At 47.3% G+C, this 21,347-nt stretch overlaps 1 protein-coding gene across 1 annotated transcript in view; it reads left to right on the top strand.

Annotated features, from left to right (window-relative positions):
• The window catches only part of PCNT (pericentrin), a 111,506-nt gene that overhangs the window by 22,285 nt on the left and 67,874 nt on the right, over positions 1–21,347 (top strand). Inside the window, exons 7-16 of the mRNA XM_090271091.1 lie at positions 251–425; positions 980–1,116; positions 2,513–2,624; positions 2,905–3,148; positions 3,900–3,987; positions 9,048–9,177; positions 10,068–10,285; positions 15,480–15,940; positions 17,291–17,855; positions 18,769–18,945. Of these exons, the coding sequence (XP_090127217.1) occupies positions 251–425; positions 980–1,116; positions 2,513–2,624; positions 2,905–3,148; positions 3,900–3,987; positions 9,048–9,177; positions 10,068–10,285; positions 15,480–15,940; positions 17,291–17,855; positions 18,769–18,945 (2,307 nt within the window). The remainder of the gene's footprint in view (positions 1–250; positions 426–979; positions 1,117–2,512; positions 2,625–2,904; positions 3,149–3,899; positions 3,988–9,047; positions 9,178–10,067; positions 10,286–15,479; positions 15,941–17,290; positions 17,856–18,768; positions 18,946–21,347) is intronic.

Consider the following 21,347-nt stretch of genomic DNA (forward strand, 5'->3'; position numbering starts at 1 on the left):
GATGGGTTCTGTTTCTGGGCAGGCAGTCCTTGTTTCTTTTCATTTGCTATTTGCTTTGTGGGCGCTTTCGATCCTGTCCCTTTCAGCAGTAGTGGAGGGAATAGCTGGACATATTTGGAGCTGGTTTCCTATGGTGACAGCCTGGTCTGGGCAGTAGATGACTGCCCAGTTTTTGAATGTGTGATTTAATTTTTTTTATGATAGATAGTCAATTATTGGTCATGCTTGCCTTTTTCCGTATTTAAATTAGAACCTGAAGCAAGACTGGGAGACAGAGAGAGATTTATGCTTAGAAAGCCTGCGCAAAGAGTTATCTGCAAAGCATCAATCAGAACTGGAGAATTTACAAAGCCAGTTTAAGAAAGAGTTGGCAGAACAGAAAGCTGAGCTGGAGAAGATTTTTCAAGCCAAAAATCAGGCAGAATGTGAGTATCTAATTAAGATGAGCAGGTCTAAATGGGACCAAATTATCCTATGTAATTCTGGAATAAATACCCTGTATTTGCCAGATTTGTGGTTGAATATGAACTGCCTATGTGTTCAAATGCCAGATAACAGGGCATGTGACACCCCCGGGTGACAGAGGTGCAGGGCTGTTGTGGGACAGTCAGCCATGGGGTCTTCCTTCATTGACTGCAGGTGTCTCAGGTTCCCTAAACCTTCCTGAAACCTCTTTGCAGAGATAGTTTTTGCATACTGGAGTATTAAATTGCTAACAAAACAGTAATATTGGGATTGTTCACTTTTTCTGCTTGTTGCCTATTACCCAGCACCCACCTGTTAGAGCTGCTGGTTGGCTGGCCTGTACCCCTCCCTCCTGAGGAGAGCAGGATTGCTGAGAGTGGGCCTGAAGGAGCCTGGGGTTCTCGAGTGGGAAGTGGCACTCTCAGTGCTGCCATTACCACCAAGATGTGCTCATTATTCGTTGCCAAAGAGAAGACTCTGCCGTTGTAAACTGAGCGTGGCCTGTATTCTTCAGTGTCCCTCCAGACTCTGCAGGCTCAACACGATACCGCTGTGAAGAAGCTCCAGGAAGACCTGCAGTCCGAGCGCTGCCGACACGCGGAGGACCTGGCCCTGAAGGTCAGAGAGAAGGACAGAGAAAAACAGTTGGAGGTGGGCAACGATTTGCTTTAGTTACTTAGGTTTTAGGTTGAGGTCATTTCACATTCTGTTACTTCCTAAAATTGAAATATTAATTTAGGGTGACTGTTAGATTTGCTGGAGCTGGTAGATGAAGTGCGGGTACAGAGTCTGTAAGGTTGATTTAAGTTATGTTCAATCTGAGATACAGAGAATTTGCACTCTTTACAAGTGCCCCTGAGATGTTTATAGACTTTAGGTATTAGGGTGGAGGGCCACATTCTCTGACAGTAATTCAATAAAAAAAGTTCTTAAGAAAAGTTAAGCAGAAACATTTCTACTGCTTATGTGTTCAAAACTCTTTCCCAATGAAACACTGCATATCAGAATGGGGGCCACGTGGCCAGATCTACTGAGACCTGAAGTACTTCTGTCACCAAACCCAAGAACCAAGCAATGCCCCAAGTGTCAGTTTGAGAAATGAAAGAAAGTAAACCTGGGATGGAGTCAGCCATAGCCTCGGTGTGGGTCTACAGATGAGGAGAGGGAGGGGTCGAGCCCAGGAGGAGCCTGTGTGTGGCCCCAGCAGCTCTTGCACCTGTTCCCACCGCCTCTCCTCCAGGCAGGGGCGGCCCCGCAGAGCCTCCATGATGAGAAAGAAATGACAGGAGGGCACCTTCTGCCTTGTGCCCTGGATGAGAAAAGGCTACTGGGGCCGCAGGGCAGCGCTGCCTTCTCTCAGGCTGACTGGCCATGCTGACCACTAGTCCTTGTGGGGGTAGGCGGGTTGGAGCTGCTCTCAGCGATCATTTCTCTCTCTCTCTCTCTCTCTCGGTGGCTGCATGCAGCATGGGCTCAGTGTACCAGCTCTGTTCACCCCTGAAAGAAGCCATTTCCCAGGAAGGTTAACCAAGAAATGCAGAGAAAACCAAACATAGCTCTCAGGGGATGAGGGAGAGCTGTGATCACAGATGAGAAAGGCCCACGAGGCAGAGCCTGTTAAAGTCGACAACTGGGGGACCTCTGAGGAGAGTTGAGCTGTGTGGTCAGTGCCAGCTGGCAGCGGGAGAGAGCCAGTGTACCCACCTCACGGGCCCTGGGCTCCCCATCCCCCCGCCATCAGCCCTCCTCTGACTGCTTAGAGAGGAACCACAGAAAAAGTTCTTGCCCTTGGTCAGTGAGAAGTTGTCTCTGCGGGGAACGAGGCCAAGGGCCTGAGCAGGGTGGTCTGTGATAGAGGTACCAGACGCTGCTAGGACTGCGATCGGGAAACGGCACCTTTAAACACGATGGGCAGTAGTTTTTCTCCAGTGCCCTGTGCTGGTGTTCTCCAGGTTGGGTGCTTGGGATTTGAGCTTTCACGTCACGTGTTCCAGCAGTTGCAGGGCTTGGTCTCAGTTGACATCTCACTGTCACCTTCCTTTTCTAGTTGGAGAATCTTCAAGCATCTTACGAAGAGCTGAAGGCTCAGTCACAAGAGGAGGTTAGGCGCCTGTGGTCCCAGCTTGAATCCATGAGAACCGACCAACAGGAGCTGAGCGGTGAGCGTGGTCCCTCCATCTTTAGAGCCCAGCAGCACATGGGGTACTTCTCACACCGTCAGTCTCTGGCTTCTCCCTCTTGCTTGAGAATGCGGAGGTGGTTGGTCATCTCCTTGTGGAAGCCCCACTGTGTCATGTAGCATAAGCCGTAGTCACAGGTTCTGGGATTGGGGGCCTTTAGAATCTGGCTTTCTGCACCAGGCTCCAGGACCTGCAGCATCTACCAATTTTTCCTAAGTGTTTCTATTTAAGGTGAGTGTGTAATTTCATTCTATTAAAGACTTACGTGAACAGCTCCTGGCTCGAGCGTCTCACATGGAAGAATTAGAACACCTGCAGCGAGACTTTGAGCAGCAGCAGCAGCGGGATAAAACCGAGCATGAGTCTGAACTAGAGCAATTGAGACTTTATTTTGAAAAGAAATTGAGGGATGCTGAAAAAAACTACCAGGAAGACCTGACTCTGTTACAGCAGCGGCTGCAGGAGGTGAGGGAAGATTCTCTTCTGGAGTCTGCGGAAATGAGGTAAATATAGCAGTTTTTATCCTGAATATGTATTTGAAATATGGGAACCTTGAGCTGAACTGAAATCTAGTTGTTTTTGTTTTTTTTTAGCTTTTCCTCATAAACCAAAATATAATAAGTATAGATGTGCAATGAAAGTTGATTACAGTTCTGTTGACTTTTTTACACTTCAGAGGCATTGTCTCTCCCAAGGAAAAGGCACAAGACTTTGTTTCTCTGACAACCTAGTTTTAATATTTCAATATTTTTACCTTCCTTTGTCCTCCTATCCCTATACATTTAAGCTAATTTTTTTCTTTTTCAACTTTTAATTTTTTCATTGAACTTATTGGGATGGGATTGGTTAATGAAACTATATAGCTTTCAGGTGTACATGTAATATATCACCTGTATATTGATGGTATTGTGTGTTCACCAACCCTGAAATCTAGTTTTGCTTTTGATTTCACGCCAATAGAAACAAATAGCCAGGTATTCTAGAAACACATTTTTTCGTTTGAGACTCTAAACGAGGACATTAGAGCTAGGAGCTGAGTCTGAGGCACATGACAGGCTGCTGCTGATGTGCAGCTAGTGCAGGTGGGCGCAGGCAGCTGCCGGGACACCAGCTGTGGTCACCATCACAGCCATAGTGCGGTCAGCTGCGGTGTCTTATTCTTGACACGAGTAGGATTGCAGGGGTGGTCATATCCCAGGGTTCAGAGGTGAAAATACCATGCGTAAGGTTCTCCTGATGTATTTTCTCTCTTAGTTCATCCAGTGCAGTTTTAGAAGAGATGTCTGAAAAAGAAAGAAGAGACAACCTTGATCAGCTCAGCTTCCAACTGGAGCAGCATGAGGTGACAGTCCATTTTTGTTTGTTTTTTCTTTTAAGTCTTTATTATTTAAATATACCATACTAGAGCAAATATCTGAAAATATCACAAGTGATTTATTTTTCCTCATTCAGCAAATTAGAAGTAGGGGGAAATTTCTACATAGTAGCTACTATGACCCTGATTTTTTTTTTCCAGTTTTTTCCCCCATTTTTTGTTCTTTTCCTTCGCCTTGGGAATAGCAACATTAGGATGAAAACACTTACATGCATACATACACTGTATTTTACAGAGATACCAGACAAGTATTTGTGATGGAATATGGCAAAAGCCACATCTCTTTCCTTTGTCTCATGTTCTGTTTTGAATGAAACACAGTTCCTTACAACACTTAAATAAACAAAGAACAAACAGAACTTCAAGGTGAAACACAGGGTACAAACTCTGGCCAGTGCCCTGCTAATTGTTAATGAGGGTAGAACACAGATTTGAATGCTGCTTTTAATTAGCTGTATTAGTCATTTCCCTCCTCCCAAACTTCCCGCCCCTCCATCCCCCCAAGATGTCCTCTCGTGGATCTTTTTTCATTTTCTCTACAGTCTCCCATTAGCCCAGGTTCATGGAGTCCTTAATGTTCATATTCAGTCATTTTAATAGACCAATAACTGCAGGAAGGGCAATCAAGACTGAAGAAGGTGCCATGGCACGAAGCTGGCCCTGGTGCTAGCTACAAAGGTGACTGTCTGCCGAAGACATGTGGGATCCACCTTGTGATGAACAAAATCTGAGGTGAAGGCATGCATTCTGCATTACTTTGACCTTCTAGCAGACCTTCTGGTTTGACAGTAGTGGATTACTCTCCGAAGTGAAATCAAATGGCCGTTGATGAGAGCTGTAGATATATCATGTTCACAAAATAAACTGCCATTGGTGTAGTGAAACCCATCTCCCGGGAGCAGGCGATTCCAGCAGGTAGAGAGTGTAGAACACTTAAGATGAAACACATTACCTTGGGCCCTCGTGACGGGTTCGCCCACAGGAATTGACTGTCCACGAGTGCTGCAAGCACCGCTGTCCCCAAATACCCTAATGTAGTCATTTCTGCAAAGGGTCATGCCGCTCTTGGTGTAACAGGGTGTTCCGATGTCTCCCAGCAGCGGCACTTGAGGCACTGGCTGTGTCAGTAGCTGTCCGTGGCACAGAGCAGAACACAGGCCCAGTCCTGCGCCCTCAGCCTGTGTGTGCAGTGCTCCTGGGAGGGGGAACCGGCCATCCCCAGGGTTCACCATGGTCTGCTTTTCCCTGTATTACAGTATTGCGAGAGGCAACAGTGGTGAAATGCAAGCAAAGTCACTCAGCGTCCAAGGAAGGCGCACCGTGGCTGGAGGGAGGGGGAGTCCCAGTTTTATTGACATATAATTGGGACTTAATATTGTACTAGTCCATGATGGACAGTGTAATGGTTCAATATTGGTCAAATTGCGAGATGATCACCAGTTACATTTGTTTATTTCTCGTGAGGAGAACTTTAAAGATCTCAGCAACTTGCCCCACAAGTCACCATGCTGTACCTTACATCCCAGGACTTACTTTTAACTGGAATTTTGTACCTTTTGACCCACTTCATCTATTTCTCTTACCCACTCCCAGTGGCAACCACCAGTCTGTTCTCTGTACCCATGAGCTCAGTTGATTTTTTTTTTTTTTTTTTCAGATTCTACATATAAGTGAGATCATACCTTATTTGTCTTTCTCTATGTGACTTATTTTACTTAGCATAATAGCCTCCTGGTCCATCCAGGCTGTCACAAATGGCAAGATTTGATTCCTTTTTATGGGTGATAAGTATATATATTCACAAACACATCACGTTTTCTTTATCCATTCATCTATTTTTGGCAACTTAGGCTGCTTCCATATCTTGGCTATAGCAAAAAATACTGTAATGAGCATAAGGGTGCATATATCTTTTCAAATTAGTGTTCTTATTTTCTTTGGATAAATACCCAGAAATGGAATTTCTGAGTCATGAGGCACTTCCATTTTTAATATTTTGAGGAAACTCCATACTATTTTCCACAGTGGCTGCACCAGTCGGCATTCCTACCAGCTGTGCATGAGGGTTCTCTTTTTGCCACATCCCTGCCAGCACTTATTTATTGACTTATAATGATGGCTGTTGTGACAGGGGTGAAGTGATATCGCATTGTGGTTTTAATTTACATTTCTCTGATGATTCAAGAGGTTGAGTGTCTTTTCATTTGTCTATTGGACATTTGTCCTCTTTGGAGAAACATCTATTCAGGTCCTCTGCCCATTTTTCAATTGGATTGTTTGTGGGTTTTTTGTTTTTGTTTTTCCTGTTGAATTGTATGAGCCAATTTTTAATCATTGAGAAAGGTTGTGTTTTAATCATCTTTAATTGAGAAGTGGTCTATCGTTCATGTTATAAAATCTGAATTTTCGTCCTTCACACAAGTGCTATCTGTGATATGTCACATAGAGGAAGGTTTGTATCTAATGGTTGAATTGCTGTGGTGCCTTATATGAGGGGGGGACCCTCCCCTGCAAAAACTGGAGTTATCTTCTGGAGGGCAGGCCCCAGGTAGTACAGGCTTCCGCTGCTAGGTGAATGTTCTAGGAACCCATCTGTTTCAGTGTACCAGCTGGCGTTGTTGTGAGAGGCTGTGTTCAGCTTCAGTGAATTATTTTTGAAGACTCTTAACGCGTTTGTGCATTTCATGATGGGTGATTTAGGAGTGCACCTGCCCACACCGCACTGAGCATTCAGCGGTTTTTTACCAAAAATGGCATAACCACCATGCCCCATCCTTCCTATTCACTCAATCTCATCCTGAGTGACTTTCTTTTTGTTACCCTGGATTAAAAAGTCCTCAAAGGGAAATGTCTTGATGATATGGAAGAGGTGAAACAAAAAGCGGCAGAAGCATTAAAAAAGCATCAAAATCAACGAGTTCGTAAATTGTTTTAAGCAGTGGGAAAAAGTCTCGATAGGTGTACTGCATTAAATGGAGAGTACTTTGAAGGTGACTGAAGAATAAATACACTATTTTTTTATAAATCCAGGCTTTTTTGTGTCCCCCTTCTTACTGCACTGTGGTCTGTTCGTGTGTTTGTTTACAACAAGAATGATTGGATTCAAGGGGATAAGCTGGGACCAGATGCCTAGGAGAATCTGCTGTCCTGTCCTTGGTGCTGCCGGCTGTCATCCCACCTGTCTCAGGGCCCAGCTTCCTGTGTCTCCATGTGCTCCCCACGCTTGTGGCAATCGCAGAATGTGAAGTTGTATCATTTGCTCTAAGTTGTATGTTGAACGTCATTTGTTGACTTCTGTGTTCTCCCTCGAGTTGCTCTGTGGTATTTCTGTCATTTTAACCTGTGACGCTGACACTGTCCAAACAGGGCTCTCTGCAATGATGGGAACGTGCCGGTCGGGACGGAGAGGCACGCTGGGCCGTGAGCACCTGTCTGTGGCTGTGACCGAGGAGCTGAGGTTTCCTTTTATCGATGGTGTCCACTTGAAGTGTCAGTAGCCCCGGGTCTGGTGGCCACTGTCCTGGGCGGGCAGTGCTCACAGGTGGCGGAGCACCTATAGTCCAGTGCAGACACACTCTGCAGTGTATGAGCCCTGGCTTCAGTCTTCGTGTCTGCTCTTCTTGGTTATTTAGGTTGTGTCTCAGTCGACTCTAGTGGCCATAAAGACAGACATTTATCACCTCACAGTCTTGGAGGCTATAGGTCTGAGACCAAGGTGTGGGCAGGGCTGATTTATTAATGAGGTAGAAATTTTTTTTTTTTTTTTTTTTTTTTACTTCTTTACTGACCATTCTTTCTTTGTCACGGCCTGCCTTCGTTGTTGTGTCCTGGCTCCTTTCCTCTGTGGTTTGGATGTCCTCACCCTGCTAGTCTGTGGATGTGATCACTTTCACCCGGCTCCTCGTGGGCCCAGGGTTTGGAGTTGCCAGTCCTTCACACCGTCCTCAGCTCTCCGTCCCCATTCTCAGCGTATTGGTATTTTCCTCTATTTTTTGTTTTCATCCATCTGTAGCTTAGCTCTTATCTGATGAGAAGTGTAGGCTTGAAGTTTTGTTTTTGTTTATTTCTTACCCAAATGGTGAGTCACTTTTATACCTGGCTTGTTGAATTTGTCCTGATTTGGAACATGGCCCTTTTGTGTGCTCAGTTGTCACAAGGGCAGGAATCATGAAGTTTAGGTTGCTGTAACTCCTCTTTGATTTTTAAAAATTTTTATCCTCACCCAAGGATGTGCTTACTGATTTCAGAGAGGAGGGAAGGGAGGGGGAGAGAGAGGGAGAGAAATATCGATCAGTTCCCTCCTGTGCACGCTCTGCCCGGGGACTGAACCTACAACCTAGGCATGTGCCCGTGACTTTTTGGTTTGCAGGATGATGCTCCAACCAACTGCCACAGCAGCTGAGGCTCCTCTGTGATATTTTAGGGAAGTAGGCTTACTAGTTACTTCTTGCCTGCCAGCCTGCCTGCTTTCTTTTCCTCCTAAGGACACTCAGCTGGGCCCCGTTGTCAGGCCTGCTCACAGCAGCTACCAGAGACCCTGCCCCTGGGATCTCGAGCAGGACGGGAAAGTGCAGGGCAGGGAAAATGGGGGAGAGAGTGAGGAGGCTCAGGAGTAAGCGGGTGCAGAAGCCCAGGAGCCCATAGCAGAGCAGTGCCCCTTCGACTGAGGCCCTGGCCTATGAGACCTGTGAGGGACGGAAGAGAGGGAGTGGCGGAGGCCTGACTCTGGGAAGGAAAGTGAGGGCAGGGGCTCCAGTGGGCAGGGTCTGCCTGGTGTCCCTGTGGCTGGTGCTCTGTGTTGGCCCTGCGAGCACAGCGCAGCACAAGGACTCACTGACTATGGGCCCCGTGCTTTAGCAGAGTCTGCCCTCCTAGGGGCCACAGCCAGCTACTTCCTCTGGATGTGACAGGCGACACAAGGAGATGAAGGGAGCCTGCGTCACTCCTTGGGGCATACCTCGGAGGTAGTGACTGGGCCATGAGGCAGAGGCTCACTGAAACATTTCCTCTGTGTGACTTCCCCGAAGGAGGACCTGTGTTTGCACACACAGTTGGAAGAAAGCCCCCAGCACCATGTGGCCGTCCAGCAGGAGGCAGACCTTGCGGTGACCCAGGTGTCGGCCCAGCGTGTGGGGCTCACGGAAGAGTCTGGCCCAGGTGGGTATACCGCTGACCCGGGCGTGATTTGGGAAGGTTGGGATTCACTATGACCGACTCCCTGAGTCATCTGGATATGCTGTCCCTTTGCTCTGCAGTGTTGGGGCTAGAGGTTGGCTCGGGTTGTCCCCACATAGAGGTCCTGGAGTTGAGGGGTGGGCAAGGCCCAGCAGTGTCAGGAGAGGGCCTGGCTGTGCAGTGGCATGAGGGGTAAATAGGCTGGGGAAGCCGGCGGTGGCAGATGAAGGAGCTGTGGTCATCCAGGGGTGCGGCAGATGGGGACAGGTAGTGGCCTTGCTGTGGAGGAGAGTGGATGTAAGGCCAGACGCAGATTCCAGAAGGGGGTTGGACAGTCCTGGGTGTAGGCGCCATTGTATTCTACATGGAGTTGAGGAGGTGAAGCAGATGGTCCCACAGGAAGGTATGGCAGGGGTCAGGTCCCATGCTGGGCACTCTGGCACCAGCGCTTGTCTTCGCTCACGCTCCCTCAGAGCTAGAGGGGACATGACCCTGAGAGCTGAGGTCACTCTGCACTTGGTATTTACTCCTCACAGTTCTTCCTGCATAAGAGGTGCCCCTCAGCCATCGTACTGCACATTACAGTCACTCGGCATGATGGGCACAGCTGATTACAGTCACCTGCTACCCCAACTGAGGGAGCAGAATCGGTGGCTGGGACAGGGTTTATGTAGGGACAGCCCTGGGTGTGGTTCTGTGCATTGGCTGCTGGGCTGCGGGTTGTGTCCGCTCCTGACACTGAGTGCACACGTGGGTTTTCAAAATCTGAATGACTGTTGTCAGAGGCATCTGAAGGTAAGAGTCCTGTCCCTGTTTGCATGGGTGGCCTTGTGGGCTGTGCCTGACTGTCCTTCCTGTGTCCTCTCTCACAGAGCTCGCTTGCATGCATCTCCGGGGTGCACAGGACCCGGCCGTGGAGGTGGAGACCGAAGTGGCAACAACAGCCTTGGGTTTGGAAACTGAGCACAAGGTTAAACTCTCACTGCTTCAGATAGAGCTTCAGGAAGAAATCAATCTCTTAAAAATAGAAAACCAAAATTTACATGAGAAGCTGCAGCAGGAAATCTGCCTGAAAGAGGACTTGGAGAAAGTGAGTCATGAGTCCTTGTGGCGAGGCACTACTGCCACTCCTGTTGCGGTCTTGTGGGAACAGGTGGCCTGGGCCAAGAGGGTGGGTAGTGTGTCAGGTGAACACATACGCATAGCCAGGAGCTGATTTGGTCACTGTCTTTCTCCGATGGAGTGAGCCTGCTCCCCAGCTGAGGCCAGAGCTTTGCTTCCTGTTGCTCTTTCCCCCTGCCTCCAGGGGCTGGGAGAGCAGCAGCTGGGTCTCTTCAGAGGACACAGGAAGGGGTTTGAGCCATGGCCACCTTCAGACCTTATCCTGAACCCCCAGGCTCTTCCTCTTGTGGGCCATGCAGCTGCGCAGTGCTCGAGGGACCCCGAGTGATGAGCTCGCTGCTACAGCTGTGCATGCTGACACATAAATGTAGACCCACTGGGTTATTGATGGGCCTCATTGTACAGCAGCACAGTTTTATCACTGTGGGGGAAGAGTAGAGTTAAGGTGACGGAACCTTTTTTTTAAAGTATTTATTTATTTATTTTTAGAGAGAGGGTAAAAGTGGGGGAAAGAGAGGGAGAGAAACATTGATCCGTCACCTCTTGTATATTCCCCTGCTGGGGACTGAAACCGCAGCCAGACATGTGCCCTGACCAGGAATTGAACCAGTGACCTTTGGCCTTGCAGGATGACTCCCCAACAACTGAGCTGCACTGGTCAGGGCTGAAACTTTTTAAGTCTTGTCCACACGTGTTTGGACTTGACCATATTTCCTCCACTCTGCCATTCCGGCCTTCTGCTCTTAGCCCAGGTTCTTCTCTGTGAAGGCCTTTTTGGATTTTCATTCTCCAACAAAACTGGTTCACAGGAAGCTACTGCTACCTGCAAGTATGATGACATGTTATTCTCTAAATTAAGGCACGGGTGAGGATGTGGCGCAGAATAGAGGCAAGCACAGAGCTTTGTGGAAGCCGAGCTGGCTGCCGTGTGTACTGTGATCATCAGACATGACCTTCTCAGGCACTCTACACTGAAGGACAGACTTCTCTCAGTGTTTTTGATGTTTACATGTGTGTGTATATGTAAATGTGTGTGTATTTATTTTCTGGACTATTTACTTGTGTCAGTTATTGAGAGAGGTGATGTGGAATTACCTGTTTCTCCCTTTAATTCTGTTCAGTTTTGCTTTAAGTGTTTTGAAGTTCTGTTATTACACACACGAGTATGGTGTCTTTCTGAAAAACGTACCCTTTTGTCATTAGTGACATAGCCATTTTCTCTCCTGGTCAAAATCTACTTCGTCTTTTAGTCGTATTGTCATTCCAACCTTCCTTTGCATTTTGTTTGCCTGGTTTACCTTGTTTTGTCCATTTTATTTTTAGTCTATTGAAAGAAACTGCCTAAAGTTAGTGTCCAACCCCACAGTCCCACAAGACTGCCCTTCCTCCAGCTGCTAGTCTCAAGTGTTGGGTCTCTGGGTACACACACCTCTCTGGCTTGGCTACAAAGTCAGAATGTTCCCATCACCTCACCCCCTCTTCAGGTTTAATAATTGCTAGAGCTGCTCCCAGAACTCAGGGAAGCAGTTACTTACTGTCACCAGTTTATTACAAAGGATTCACAGAAGATGGTGCACAGGGCAAGATGGGGGTGGCGTGCTGCTTCTGTGCTCCCGGGCGCCTTGGCCCGCACTTGTCCTTCCCTGCTCTCCAGCCCAGAGGCTCTCCCAGCCTCTTTGTTTAAGGGTTGTTGTGGAGGTCCTGTTACATAGGCATGATTGATTACATTGCTGGCCCTTTTTCTCTCCCGGCAGGTCAGAGTGGGGCTAGAAGGTCCAGCCCTCTAATCACACTGTAGTATTTCTGGAGACCAGCCCCCATCCCGAAGCTATGCAGGGCTCCCAGCCACCTTTCTCGTTGGCACACAGGAGCCTCTTAGCACTGCACAGATGCCAAGGGTTTTAGCAGCTGTGTCAGTAGTAGGGGATAAAGACCACGCACTTAATGTTTATTGTATTTCACATATGGACAGCATATAGTTGAGTATTTTTTAAAACCCATTCTGATGAACTACCTTTTAATTGGAGTGCATAGTCTGTTACTTCTTCATGTTGTTATTGATACAGTTGGACTGAGGTCTGCCGTTTTACTATCAGTTTCTACAGGGTGCATCTGATTTTCTTTTGTCTTCTTTTGCTGTTGTTCTGTTTCTTCCTTTGCCTTCGGATTTTTTTAATACTTTCTAGAATTGATTTTATTGTATTTCTCTGTTGGTGTCTGAGTTGTGTCTCTTGCATTAGGTTTTTAATGCTTGATCTAAGGGTTAGATGAGACATTTGTAACTTCTTAGGCTTCTCAGAATTAGCATTAGACCATTTCACGTACAGTGTAAGAGCTTGTAATTGTGTAGGTGCATTTACTGCCTCCTCTGTGTCATTTATGCTATAATTTTCATATGTATTAAATCTGCCTGTGTTGTAAACTCTGCGGAATGTTTTGAACAGTCATACGTACTTAAAAGAAATTAAGGATAAATAGTCTTACATTTACCATTTACAGTACTCTTCATTTCTCCCCAAAGATCTGAATTTGCAGCTCGTATGATCCTTTCACCTTGAAGAATCCCCATTAACATTTCTTGTGCACATCTTCACATGTTTTTTCTTAGCTGAAAAGTCGTTAATTTCATCATCTTGAAGATGATGCATGTAGAAGTCTGGGGTGACAGGCTTTTATTCAGGACTTAAGGACGTTGTTTCTTGTGACCTTGTGTCCGATGAGAACTCAGTCATTGTTAGGTTAGTATTTTCCCGAATTGCATGTCATTTTCTTTTGGTTCATTCAAAGATTTTTCTCTTTGTTTCTTTCTCAGTCATTTTACTATGAATGCCTAAGGCTTGATCTTCTTCGACATTTTTTCTCTCAAGACTGTCTAAAAATTAGTACATAAAATTAACTGGGGATATTTGAAGAAAAGGAAACACAGGGTCTTGATAAAAAACAAAAACGCTGCCTTAAAAAAAACTTGTACTACCCAGTCAGGGCACATACCTGGGTTGCAGGCCAGTCCCCAATTGGGGCGTGAACCGATCAGTGTTTCTCTAGCACATCAATGTTTCTCTCTCTTTCTTCCTTCCTTTTCTTTTCTCTAAAAATAAATAAAATCTTTAGAAAAAAACAAAACAACCTCATAGATTGACCTCATATTTTCTTATTTAGTGATGTTATTGCAATGATGGTATTTTAATTTTAATTACAGGAATTTCTGTTCATTTATGTCTTTCCCCAGATTTGGGAAATTGTCATCAAGTATTTTCTTCAGTTTTTTATCTCTGCCCCATTCTTTTCTTTCCTTTTAGAGCTCCATTAACATGGATGCTATATATTTTGGTTTGTGAGGTTCTGTTCATGTTATTATTTCTGATCTTTTCCTCTTCATGTTGGTTAAATTCTGTTTGTCTTCAAGTTAGTGACTCTTTCTTTTGTCATCTCTAATCTGCTTTTAAGTCCATTTGTTGAATTTAAAATTTTAGATAATGTATTTTTCTTTCTTTTTTTAATTTTTTAATTTTTTTAAATTTTATTTACTTATTTTTGGAGAGAGGGGAATGGAGGGAGAAAGAGAGGGAGAGAAACATCAATGTGTGGTTGCCTCTCATGCGCCCCCAACTGGGGACATGACCCACAACCCAGGCATGTGCCCTGACTGGGAATCGAACCAGCGACCCTTTGGTTTGCAGTTGGCACTCAATCCACAGAGCCACACCAGCCAGGGCTAAATAGTGTATTTTTCAATTGTAGACTTTTCATTTGGTTGTTTTTAATTGTTTCTATTTTCTTTGCCACAATTTCCTGTTCTTTTATTCATTGTGAGCATATTTTCCTTTATGTTCATAAATGCAGTCATGATAGCTGCTTTAAAATCTGTTTGCTAATTTCAACATTTGTGTTATCTTGGGGTTCTCCATTGATTGTATGTTCTCCTTAGCATGGGTCATATTTCCTCTTTATTTTATGTATTAACTGTTTTTGAATTGGATCTTGGACATTGTGGAGACTCCAGATTCTGTTATGTTCCTCCAAAGAGTAATGATTTAAGTTTCAATAGGCAGTTAACCTGGCTAGGTTCAGACACCACACTCCATCTCCTCTGTGCTGGACTGAAGTATACTTTTCAAAAGTTCTTCTAGTCTTTGCTGACATGCCCTTGCAAATTGCCCACACATGTGTGAGTCAGGCATTAGCCTGAGCTTAGGGTTTAGTCCAGATTTTGCAGCTCTTCTTCTTTGGCTTTGTCCGAATGCACTTTCCTCTCTTACTTACCAGCCCCTCTGTTCAAACAACTAAGATTATGGGATTCCTGTGAGTATAGCGCAGACAGTAAATCACCTCTCTAGGCCATAAGGTAGTTTTATGTACTTTATCCAGAGTTTAGAGTTGTTATCTTTGGGAAGATTGGTCTGATTAGAACTTCTCAGCCGTCACCAGAAACAGGGCCCTGAACTTTATTTTTAATAACTTTTAAATAAGGAATTGAGGTCAGTCTTAAGTACCTCTTTTGGTTTTGTTTAGTTTATTTTTGATTATGTTCAGTAGTTTGTTGACCTACTTTCTTTTCCCTTTTTTTGAAAAGCAGGATATTTGCCTACTACCTTTATCTTTCTGATTCATCTTCCGTTTCACAAGATACCTTTAAAAGTATTAGTTTTAGCTCATCAGCCTTTTGCTCAGGTTCCCTGTATATCCTGGACTGTAAATTGTGCAAGTCTGGAGACTTGAGCTCATGACACTGTCTGCTGCTCTCATCACCCTCAGACTTCTTATCTCCTTGCTGATGGTGGTTCAGCTCTGTCGGGGCTCGTTGGCCTTTTCCTAGACAGAGGACCCATGCCATGTCAGATTTTCCCCTATCGCTGGTCTTGGTGCAACAGAGAAGGCCTCCAAGCTCATCTTTGTGTTCAGTTCAGTTACTCCGGACAGAAAGAGCAGTTGGTTCCATGTGCCAGGATGTGGACAGCTTTTCCTTAAGCAAGTAGTTTTAGGTTTGTTCAACTTAGGTTCCTTCTGTTCTCATCAACAGAAGAAGCAGTCTTACTGCTCTGGTCAGTATAATGCCTACATGTTACAGAAGCTTCTCTGTCTTCAGAGATGGATTTGGATTTTTGCTGCCAATAAACTTTTCCTTTAATTTCTTCCCTCTTAAATAAAATTGTTATCTATAGGTAAAATATAATTTAGTCGAAGGTCACCAGGAAGAACTGAGGAAAGCTAAGGAGCAAATTCAGCTAATGAAACAAGAACTTAAAGAAAGAGAAGCAGAGTGGAAAGGTACAAGTGAAGCCCTAAAGAGAGAAGCTGAAGAGAAGCTAACCCTGAGGCTCCTTGACCTGGCCGAACAGGCTGAATTGGAGAAACAGTCGATAATAAACAAGTTTGAGCTCCGAGAAATCGAAATGAAGCAACTGCAGGATGAGCAGGCGGCCCAGATCTTAGATCTGGAGGGGTCCCTAAAGGAGCAGCAGAGCCGCCTGCAGCAGTTGGAACTTGGCCTCACTGGGGATGAGTCTCTGCAGTGTGGCCAGGAGCCAAGCAGGGATGTGGCTCCTGTGGACCAGGACCGGGAGCTTGCTACACTCCGCTTAAAGGAGGACTGTGCCCATCAGCTGATGCTGGCCCAAAACAGGTGGGTGACATTTTTTAGCAGTTTGTTAGCATGGAGCTGTCTGTTAGGTTCCAACGTGAGATCTGACCCAGGACACCTGGCAGAGGGTGGGAGGCAGATCTCCTGTAGGCTCTCAGTGACGTCCTGAATCCTTGACACTTGGTTTTTACCCTAAAACGAGAATAGGACACGTAGCTCTGAAATAAGATGTACTGGCAGAAGCATGGTCCTAATCCTTCCGGTGGAGTTTAATGGGTGCTGCTGTGCATGCATGTTTCATGTCATTTTTGTTCTTTATTTGCATGTTTTAAAATATCAGTAGCATAATGCTAGATCTCATTTATTATAATGACATGCAGTTTATCCACATGAGCTTTTTGTATTTTTTTAAACAGATATTTTAAAAAAACAAACATTTTTACTAAAATACATACATCTCAAGGTTTTAAATAGGCTTAGAACGTGATTTGGTTCTTTGCCTCTGTTGGTGCCGACTCTGCAAACCTGGCCTGTCGTGGCCGGGGTTCTGAGTTTGGGGGTTGGTGGACATGCTGCTGGTTCTGTTTCTCATGTGTCAGCTCCTCCCCAGCATCACGAGGGAGGTGTAAGAGCTTCTGCTCTGCAGTCTTGAGAGCTTGACCTCGATCCCGATGCTCTACGTGGGCAGGAAACCTGCGTGCTGTCCCTGTGTGGTACAGGTTAAATGGCGTAATCCAGGGAAACACCTTTACAGAATCTGATAGACAGCAGTGTAAGACCAGTCACAGCTTTTGTTGTTTCTGTGAACTCGCCAAGCCGTGTCACTTGTGTAACCTGCACCGGTAGAGGTTCCAGACCCCACCCATTTCCAGGTGGGGTTCCGGGCACTTTAATGAGAAGGCGTCTTCTTGCCACTACTTTTGCCAGCTGGTGCCTCCCGTGGCTCTCATTTCACATCCCTTAATTCACAACTGAAAAGTGTTTCTGAGGTCTTTTGAATGCCCTTTGTGGCCCTGTGGGCTCCTGCGAGCAGTCCCGCCACCCTTCCCTGTGGAGACCCTTCTCTGTGGGTAATAGTCATGCCTGCTTCGCTGCGGTGCCTGTTGGGAGTGTGCATGTCGCTTCTTGCTGTGGGTCCTGTGTCTTCCACTGCAGCCTGTGATGCCTGGGCTCTGGCCTCTGAATCCTCTGGCTTCACGTGGCCCCCTTACTCCGTTTCCTTATGGTGGCGGTGCGCTCCGGCCGTTTGTGGCAGAGGGAGGAGTAGGGGCAGTCAGAGCCGCGAATGACGCCCTTGTTGGTAGAAGTGGTGTTTCCTACAGGAGGTGTGAAGAGGTTGCTGCTTTTACGACTGCATGTTTTGCTATCTGTTCACTTTGCGTGTCATCTCAGATTTTTAGAACAACGTAAGGAAATCACAGAGACACTCACTACAGAACATGATGCCCTCCTGCGGGAGGCCCAGGAGAAGCACGCCAGTGAGCTCCAGCTCCTTCAGGAGAGACACCAGCAGCACATTCTGTCCCTAACCACGGAGCTCGAGGCCAAGCACCAGGCCAATGTTGAGGAATTGAAGGCTGCGTTCCAGAGAGAGCAGCGGGCTCTTTCAGAAGCTCGTGTGGCTGAACTGCAGACCAACCATGCTGCTGAAATCCATGCACTGGAGACAAGACATTTGTCACACCTGGATTCTGTGGAGTCGTTTTATCTGTCTGAAATTCAGACCCTTCGGGATGAGCACAAGCGGGCCCTGGAGCTGTTGCAAGGGGACCCTGAGGAACAGCTACAGAGAAAGGACTCGTCTCACCAAGTGATTTTGGCTCAGGAGTTAGAGAAACTTCAGCGGAAACACGATGAAGAGCTTGAGTCCGCAAAGGGCAGGTGGGGAACTGAACGAAGCACAGAACACACGGAGCGTTTCAGGGCCCTGGCTGCCGAGCTTCGGGAGGCTCCTCAGGTGAGGACCAGGCCCTTTCCCTGTCTCAGGGCAGGTCTCTTCCCACTGCCTGCGTGACTCACTACACTCTTGTGTGTCCCTGAGTGTGCGCCTGCAGTGTGCCAGTGTCTGTGTAGGCCTGTGTCTGCGTGTCTCACATGGCCCCTAGCAGTGGTCGCTTTGGTTGCCTCATGAGGTAAGCCTAGAACAGTGAGGTTTTCAAAAATTTATTTTTACTGAGAGAGAAACAGTTGTTCCACTTATGTATGCATTCATTGGTTGATTCTTGTATGTGCCCTAGCCAGGGATTGAACCTGCAACTGTGGCATATCGGGATGACACTCTAACCAACTGAGCTACCCCACCAGAGCTAGAACAGTGAGTTTTAGGGTTTCTTTGATCACATGACCACAGACTCCTTCGGAAAGCCTGGGCTCTCTGGCCCTAGAGAAGTGTGCATGTGATCTCACTGGGTCGGAGTGCTCCTCTTGGCTGTGCGGGCCCTCGCTGTGAGCCTGTAATTGTAGGGGCCAGCAGTTTGGTTTTCCTGCTGCGCATATGTAGCCTCAGTTCTCCTTTGTGGTGCTTCATGAAATTAAACTCCCTGTCAAGTGTCAAGAGCAGTGAGTTTAAGTTCAGTATAAAAGGGAATTTTTGGAGAAGGCCCAGGTACCCTGGACTGGTGTCCACCTTTGTCACTTGCACATCTGCGCACTTGTGTCTCAAGACACGTGTATTTGGTTTAAAACTATAGTCACTGTGGGTTTTTGTCTCCTCGCAGTGGATGGGGCAGTTATGCCCCGTTTGTGGGCCAGGTGGGCATGTCAAGGACCCAGGGCCATACTGTGTCAGGTGCTGCCCCATGCAGGGTGGGACATGCACTTTTGGTTCTAGGGTGTGTGAGGATGCAGTGCACTGTGGACTTTCTTGGCAGGAGGAGTTGGCTGCAGCCCTGCGTAATCAGAGGCGCCTGCTGGAGGAGGAAAAGACTGTGGCCTTGGACAAGGTGCGTGCTGAGGTCCTGCTCCTGGAGCAGCAGCACCAAGCAGCCCTGCAGGAGCTTGGCGATATGCATGCGGCTGAGATGCAGAGGCAGCGGGCAGAGCAGCAGGTACTGCAGGAGAGGGCCATGTAGTAAGCTGCGCCAGGCATGCAGACTGGCCCCTTCCTTGGGCAGCAGAGGCTTCAGGGACCACCTCGGAGTGGACTCTGGTGCTTATGGGGTGCCAGACCTCCTGGGGCTTCTCGTCAGACCACCCCATTGCTTCCAGACATACAGAGAATTGGTGAAGCCTGTGGGGCTAGATGCTGGGCGGGCTTTGGACCTGCAAAGAGGATCCCGGGGCCTGTGTGCCCCATAATGCACCTTAAAACCTCAGGGCCTGTTGTCTGGACTAAGGGACATGGTTCCCCACAAACTGGCCACATGTGCCCTCTGACCCAGTCTCCTGTTCTTCCCCTAGTCTCATGGCCTCATGCTGCCTCGCTGTTTCTGTGACATACCGGATGTACTTTGCTCTGAACCTGTCCCTGTCTCTTGCATGGAAACTTGTGCATACTCCTCTTTTAATCAAGCCACCCTCTAAATGAGCCTTTCCCTGACTGATCAATGTGGCCCCCATCCCCTCCCCTCCGGACCCCACAGCACTGTCTCCCAGCAGTGTGTGTGGTGTGGTTGTTGTGCTTGTTCTGTCCTCTGCTCTGTTCATTGTGACCCTGGGTCCAGAGCAGGTCCCAGACTGAGACCTCCCTGGGAGCTTGCCAAGAGGGGCTTTGATGCAGGGGGCCAGACCCTGCTCTTTCCACAAGCCCCCGGATGTGCACTCATTGCTGAGGTGCCAGTGGCCTGGCCACACCTTGTTAGGATCTTCAGGGTCAGGGTGGGGAGAAAGGATTCCAGGACCCGTCCAGGTGCACCTGGAGGGTGGTGTCCTTGGAGGGCAGGGCGCTGACTTTATCTGGCAGGCAGCAGCAAAACTTCTGTTCTGAAGACCATTTGGTGGCTGGACCGAAGAGGGTGGAGGCGACTTATTAGTCTAGTTGAGACTTGGCCACGGCCCTTGGGAAGCATAGGAATGGGAGGGCAAAGGGGCAGTGCTCGGGGGTTGGGGGGTCAGGGGTTTCCTGATGGCTCACAGGGTCTGCAGGAGCATGGTTGACAGGGCGCAGGGCAGTGGGGTGGGCATGGAGAAGCTGTGGCCTGGGGGTGACAGGCATGTAGCTGGGTCTAGACTTGCCAGAGGCAGCAGTGGCTGAGGTGGAAGTGCCCTCGTTGCAGGAAGGGGAAGGTGGTGCAGGGCGGGCAGCCTTGGTTGTGTCAGACTTGTGTCCACACAACACGTTTCCTATGGCAGGTGCTCTTAGGAATCGGCACAGACTGGTTCTTTTTCAGATTCTTGAATTTTGTACATCAGAATATATATATGTGTGTGTGTGTGTGTGTGTGTGTGTGTGTGTGTGTGTGTGTGTGTGATGACATCTCATGATGACGTCTAACAAAGCAGCGGGAAAAGAACTGTCTTGAACACATGAGGCTGCCATGGAGGGGTTTGGAGGCTGTGACTGGCCAGGTCCTCATGACCCACCGTGGGACTTGTGCCCTCAGTTCCCTTTGCATGTGTGCAGGTGGCATCTGACCAGCGAGGTACTCCCTCTGTGCATGCACACACATGCCTACCCATGTAATTGTGTGTGTCATCCTCGCAGGCTTGTGAAACTCCTGGAGTCCCATCTGAGAACACTAGCTGGACACCACAAAGCTCTTCCCAGGGTTTAGATTTGAAATACTCTTGTCCCTCCTATCTTTTGGTCTTTTTCTTAGCATGAAAGGATAAGAATCTGTGTACACAGTGCTTCACAAATACTTGGTATTTTATGTGATGCATATGTGAAAATTTATCAAGATTGTAAATATTCACCCTCTCCGGGTGGCTCAGTTGATTGGAGTGTCATCCCATACACCAAAGCTTTGTGGGTTTGATTCCTGGTCAGGGCACATACCTCGGGTGTGGGTTTGATTTCTGGTCAGGGCACATACAGAACGTAGCCAATGAATGGTTCTCTCTCACATGCATGTTTTTCGCCCTCCCTCCCTCTCTCTAAAATCAGTGAACATATCTTCAAGTGAGGATAAAAAAAGATTATAAATTTTCATAAGTACTAGTTCTATAGATTTTTAAAAAGAGCATGCTGGCCCTGTCCAGTGTGACTCAGGTGGTTGGAGTGTTGTCCTGTAAACCAAAAGGTCGCTGGTTCAAGTCTCGGTTAGGGCACATGCCTAGGTTGCAGGTTTGGTCCCTGGTTAGGATGCATACAAGAGGCAACTGATTTATGTTTCCTTCTCATATCCGTGTTTCTCTTTCTCTCTTCCTCACTTCTCTCTCTAAAATCAATATGCATGTTCTCAGGTGAGGGTTATAAAAAGTGGGGGGGGGACTTGCTGGTGTCCGGCTTCTAACCATAAAAGCAGGCCCTGGCATTCACCTCGGTTTCCTGGGTTAAAAGTCAGTGCTC

This window comes from Furipterus horrens, unplaced genomic scaffold (assembly GCF_987537825.1).
Source record: "Furipterus horrens unplaced genomic scaffold, mFurHor1.1.pri manual_scaffold_1, whole genome shotgun sequence".
Taxonomy (NCBI): Eukaryota; Metazoa; Chordata; class Mammalia; order Chiroptera; family Furipteridae; genus Furipterus; species Furipterus horrens.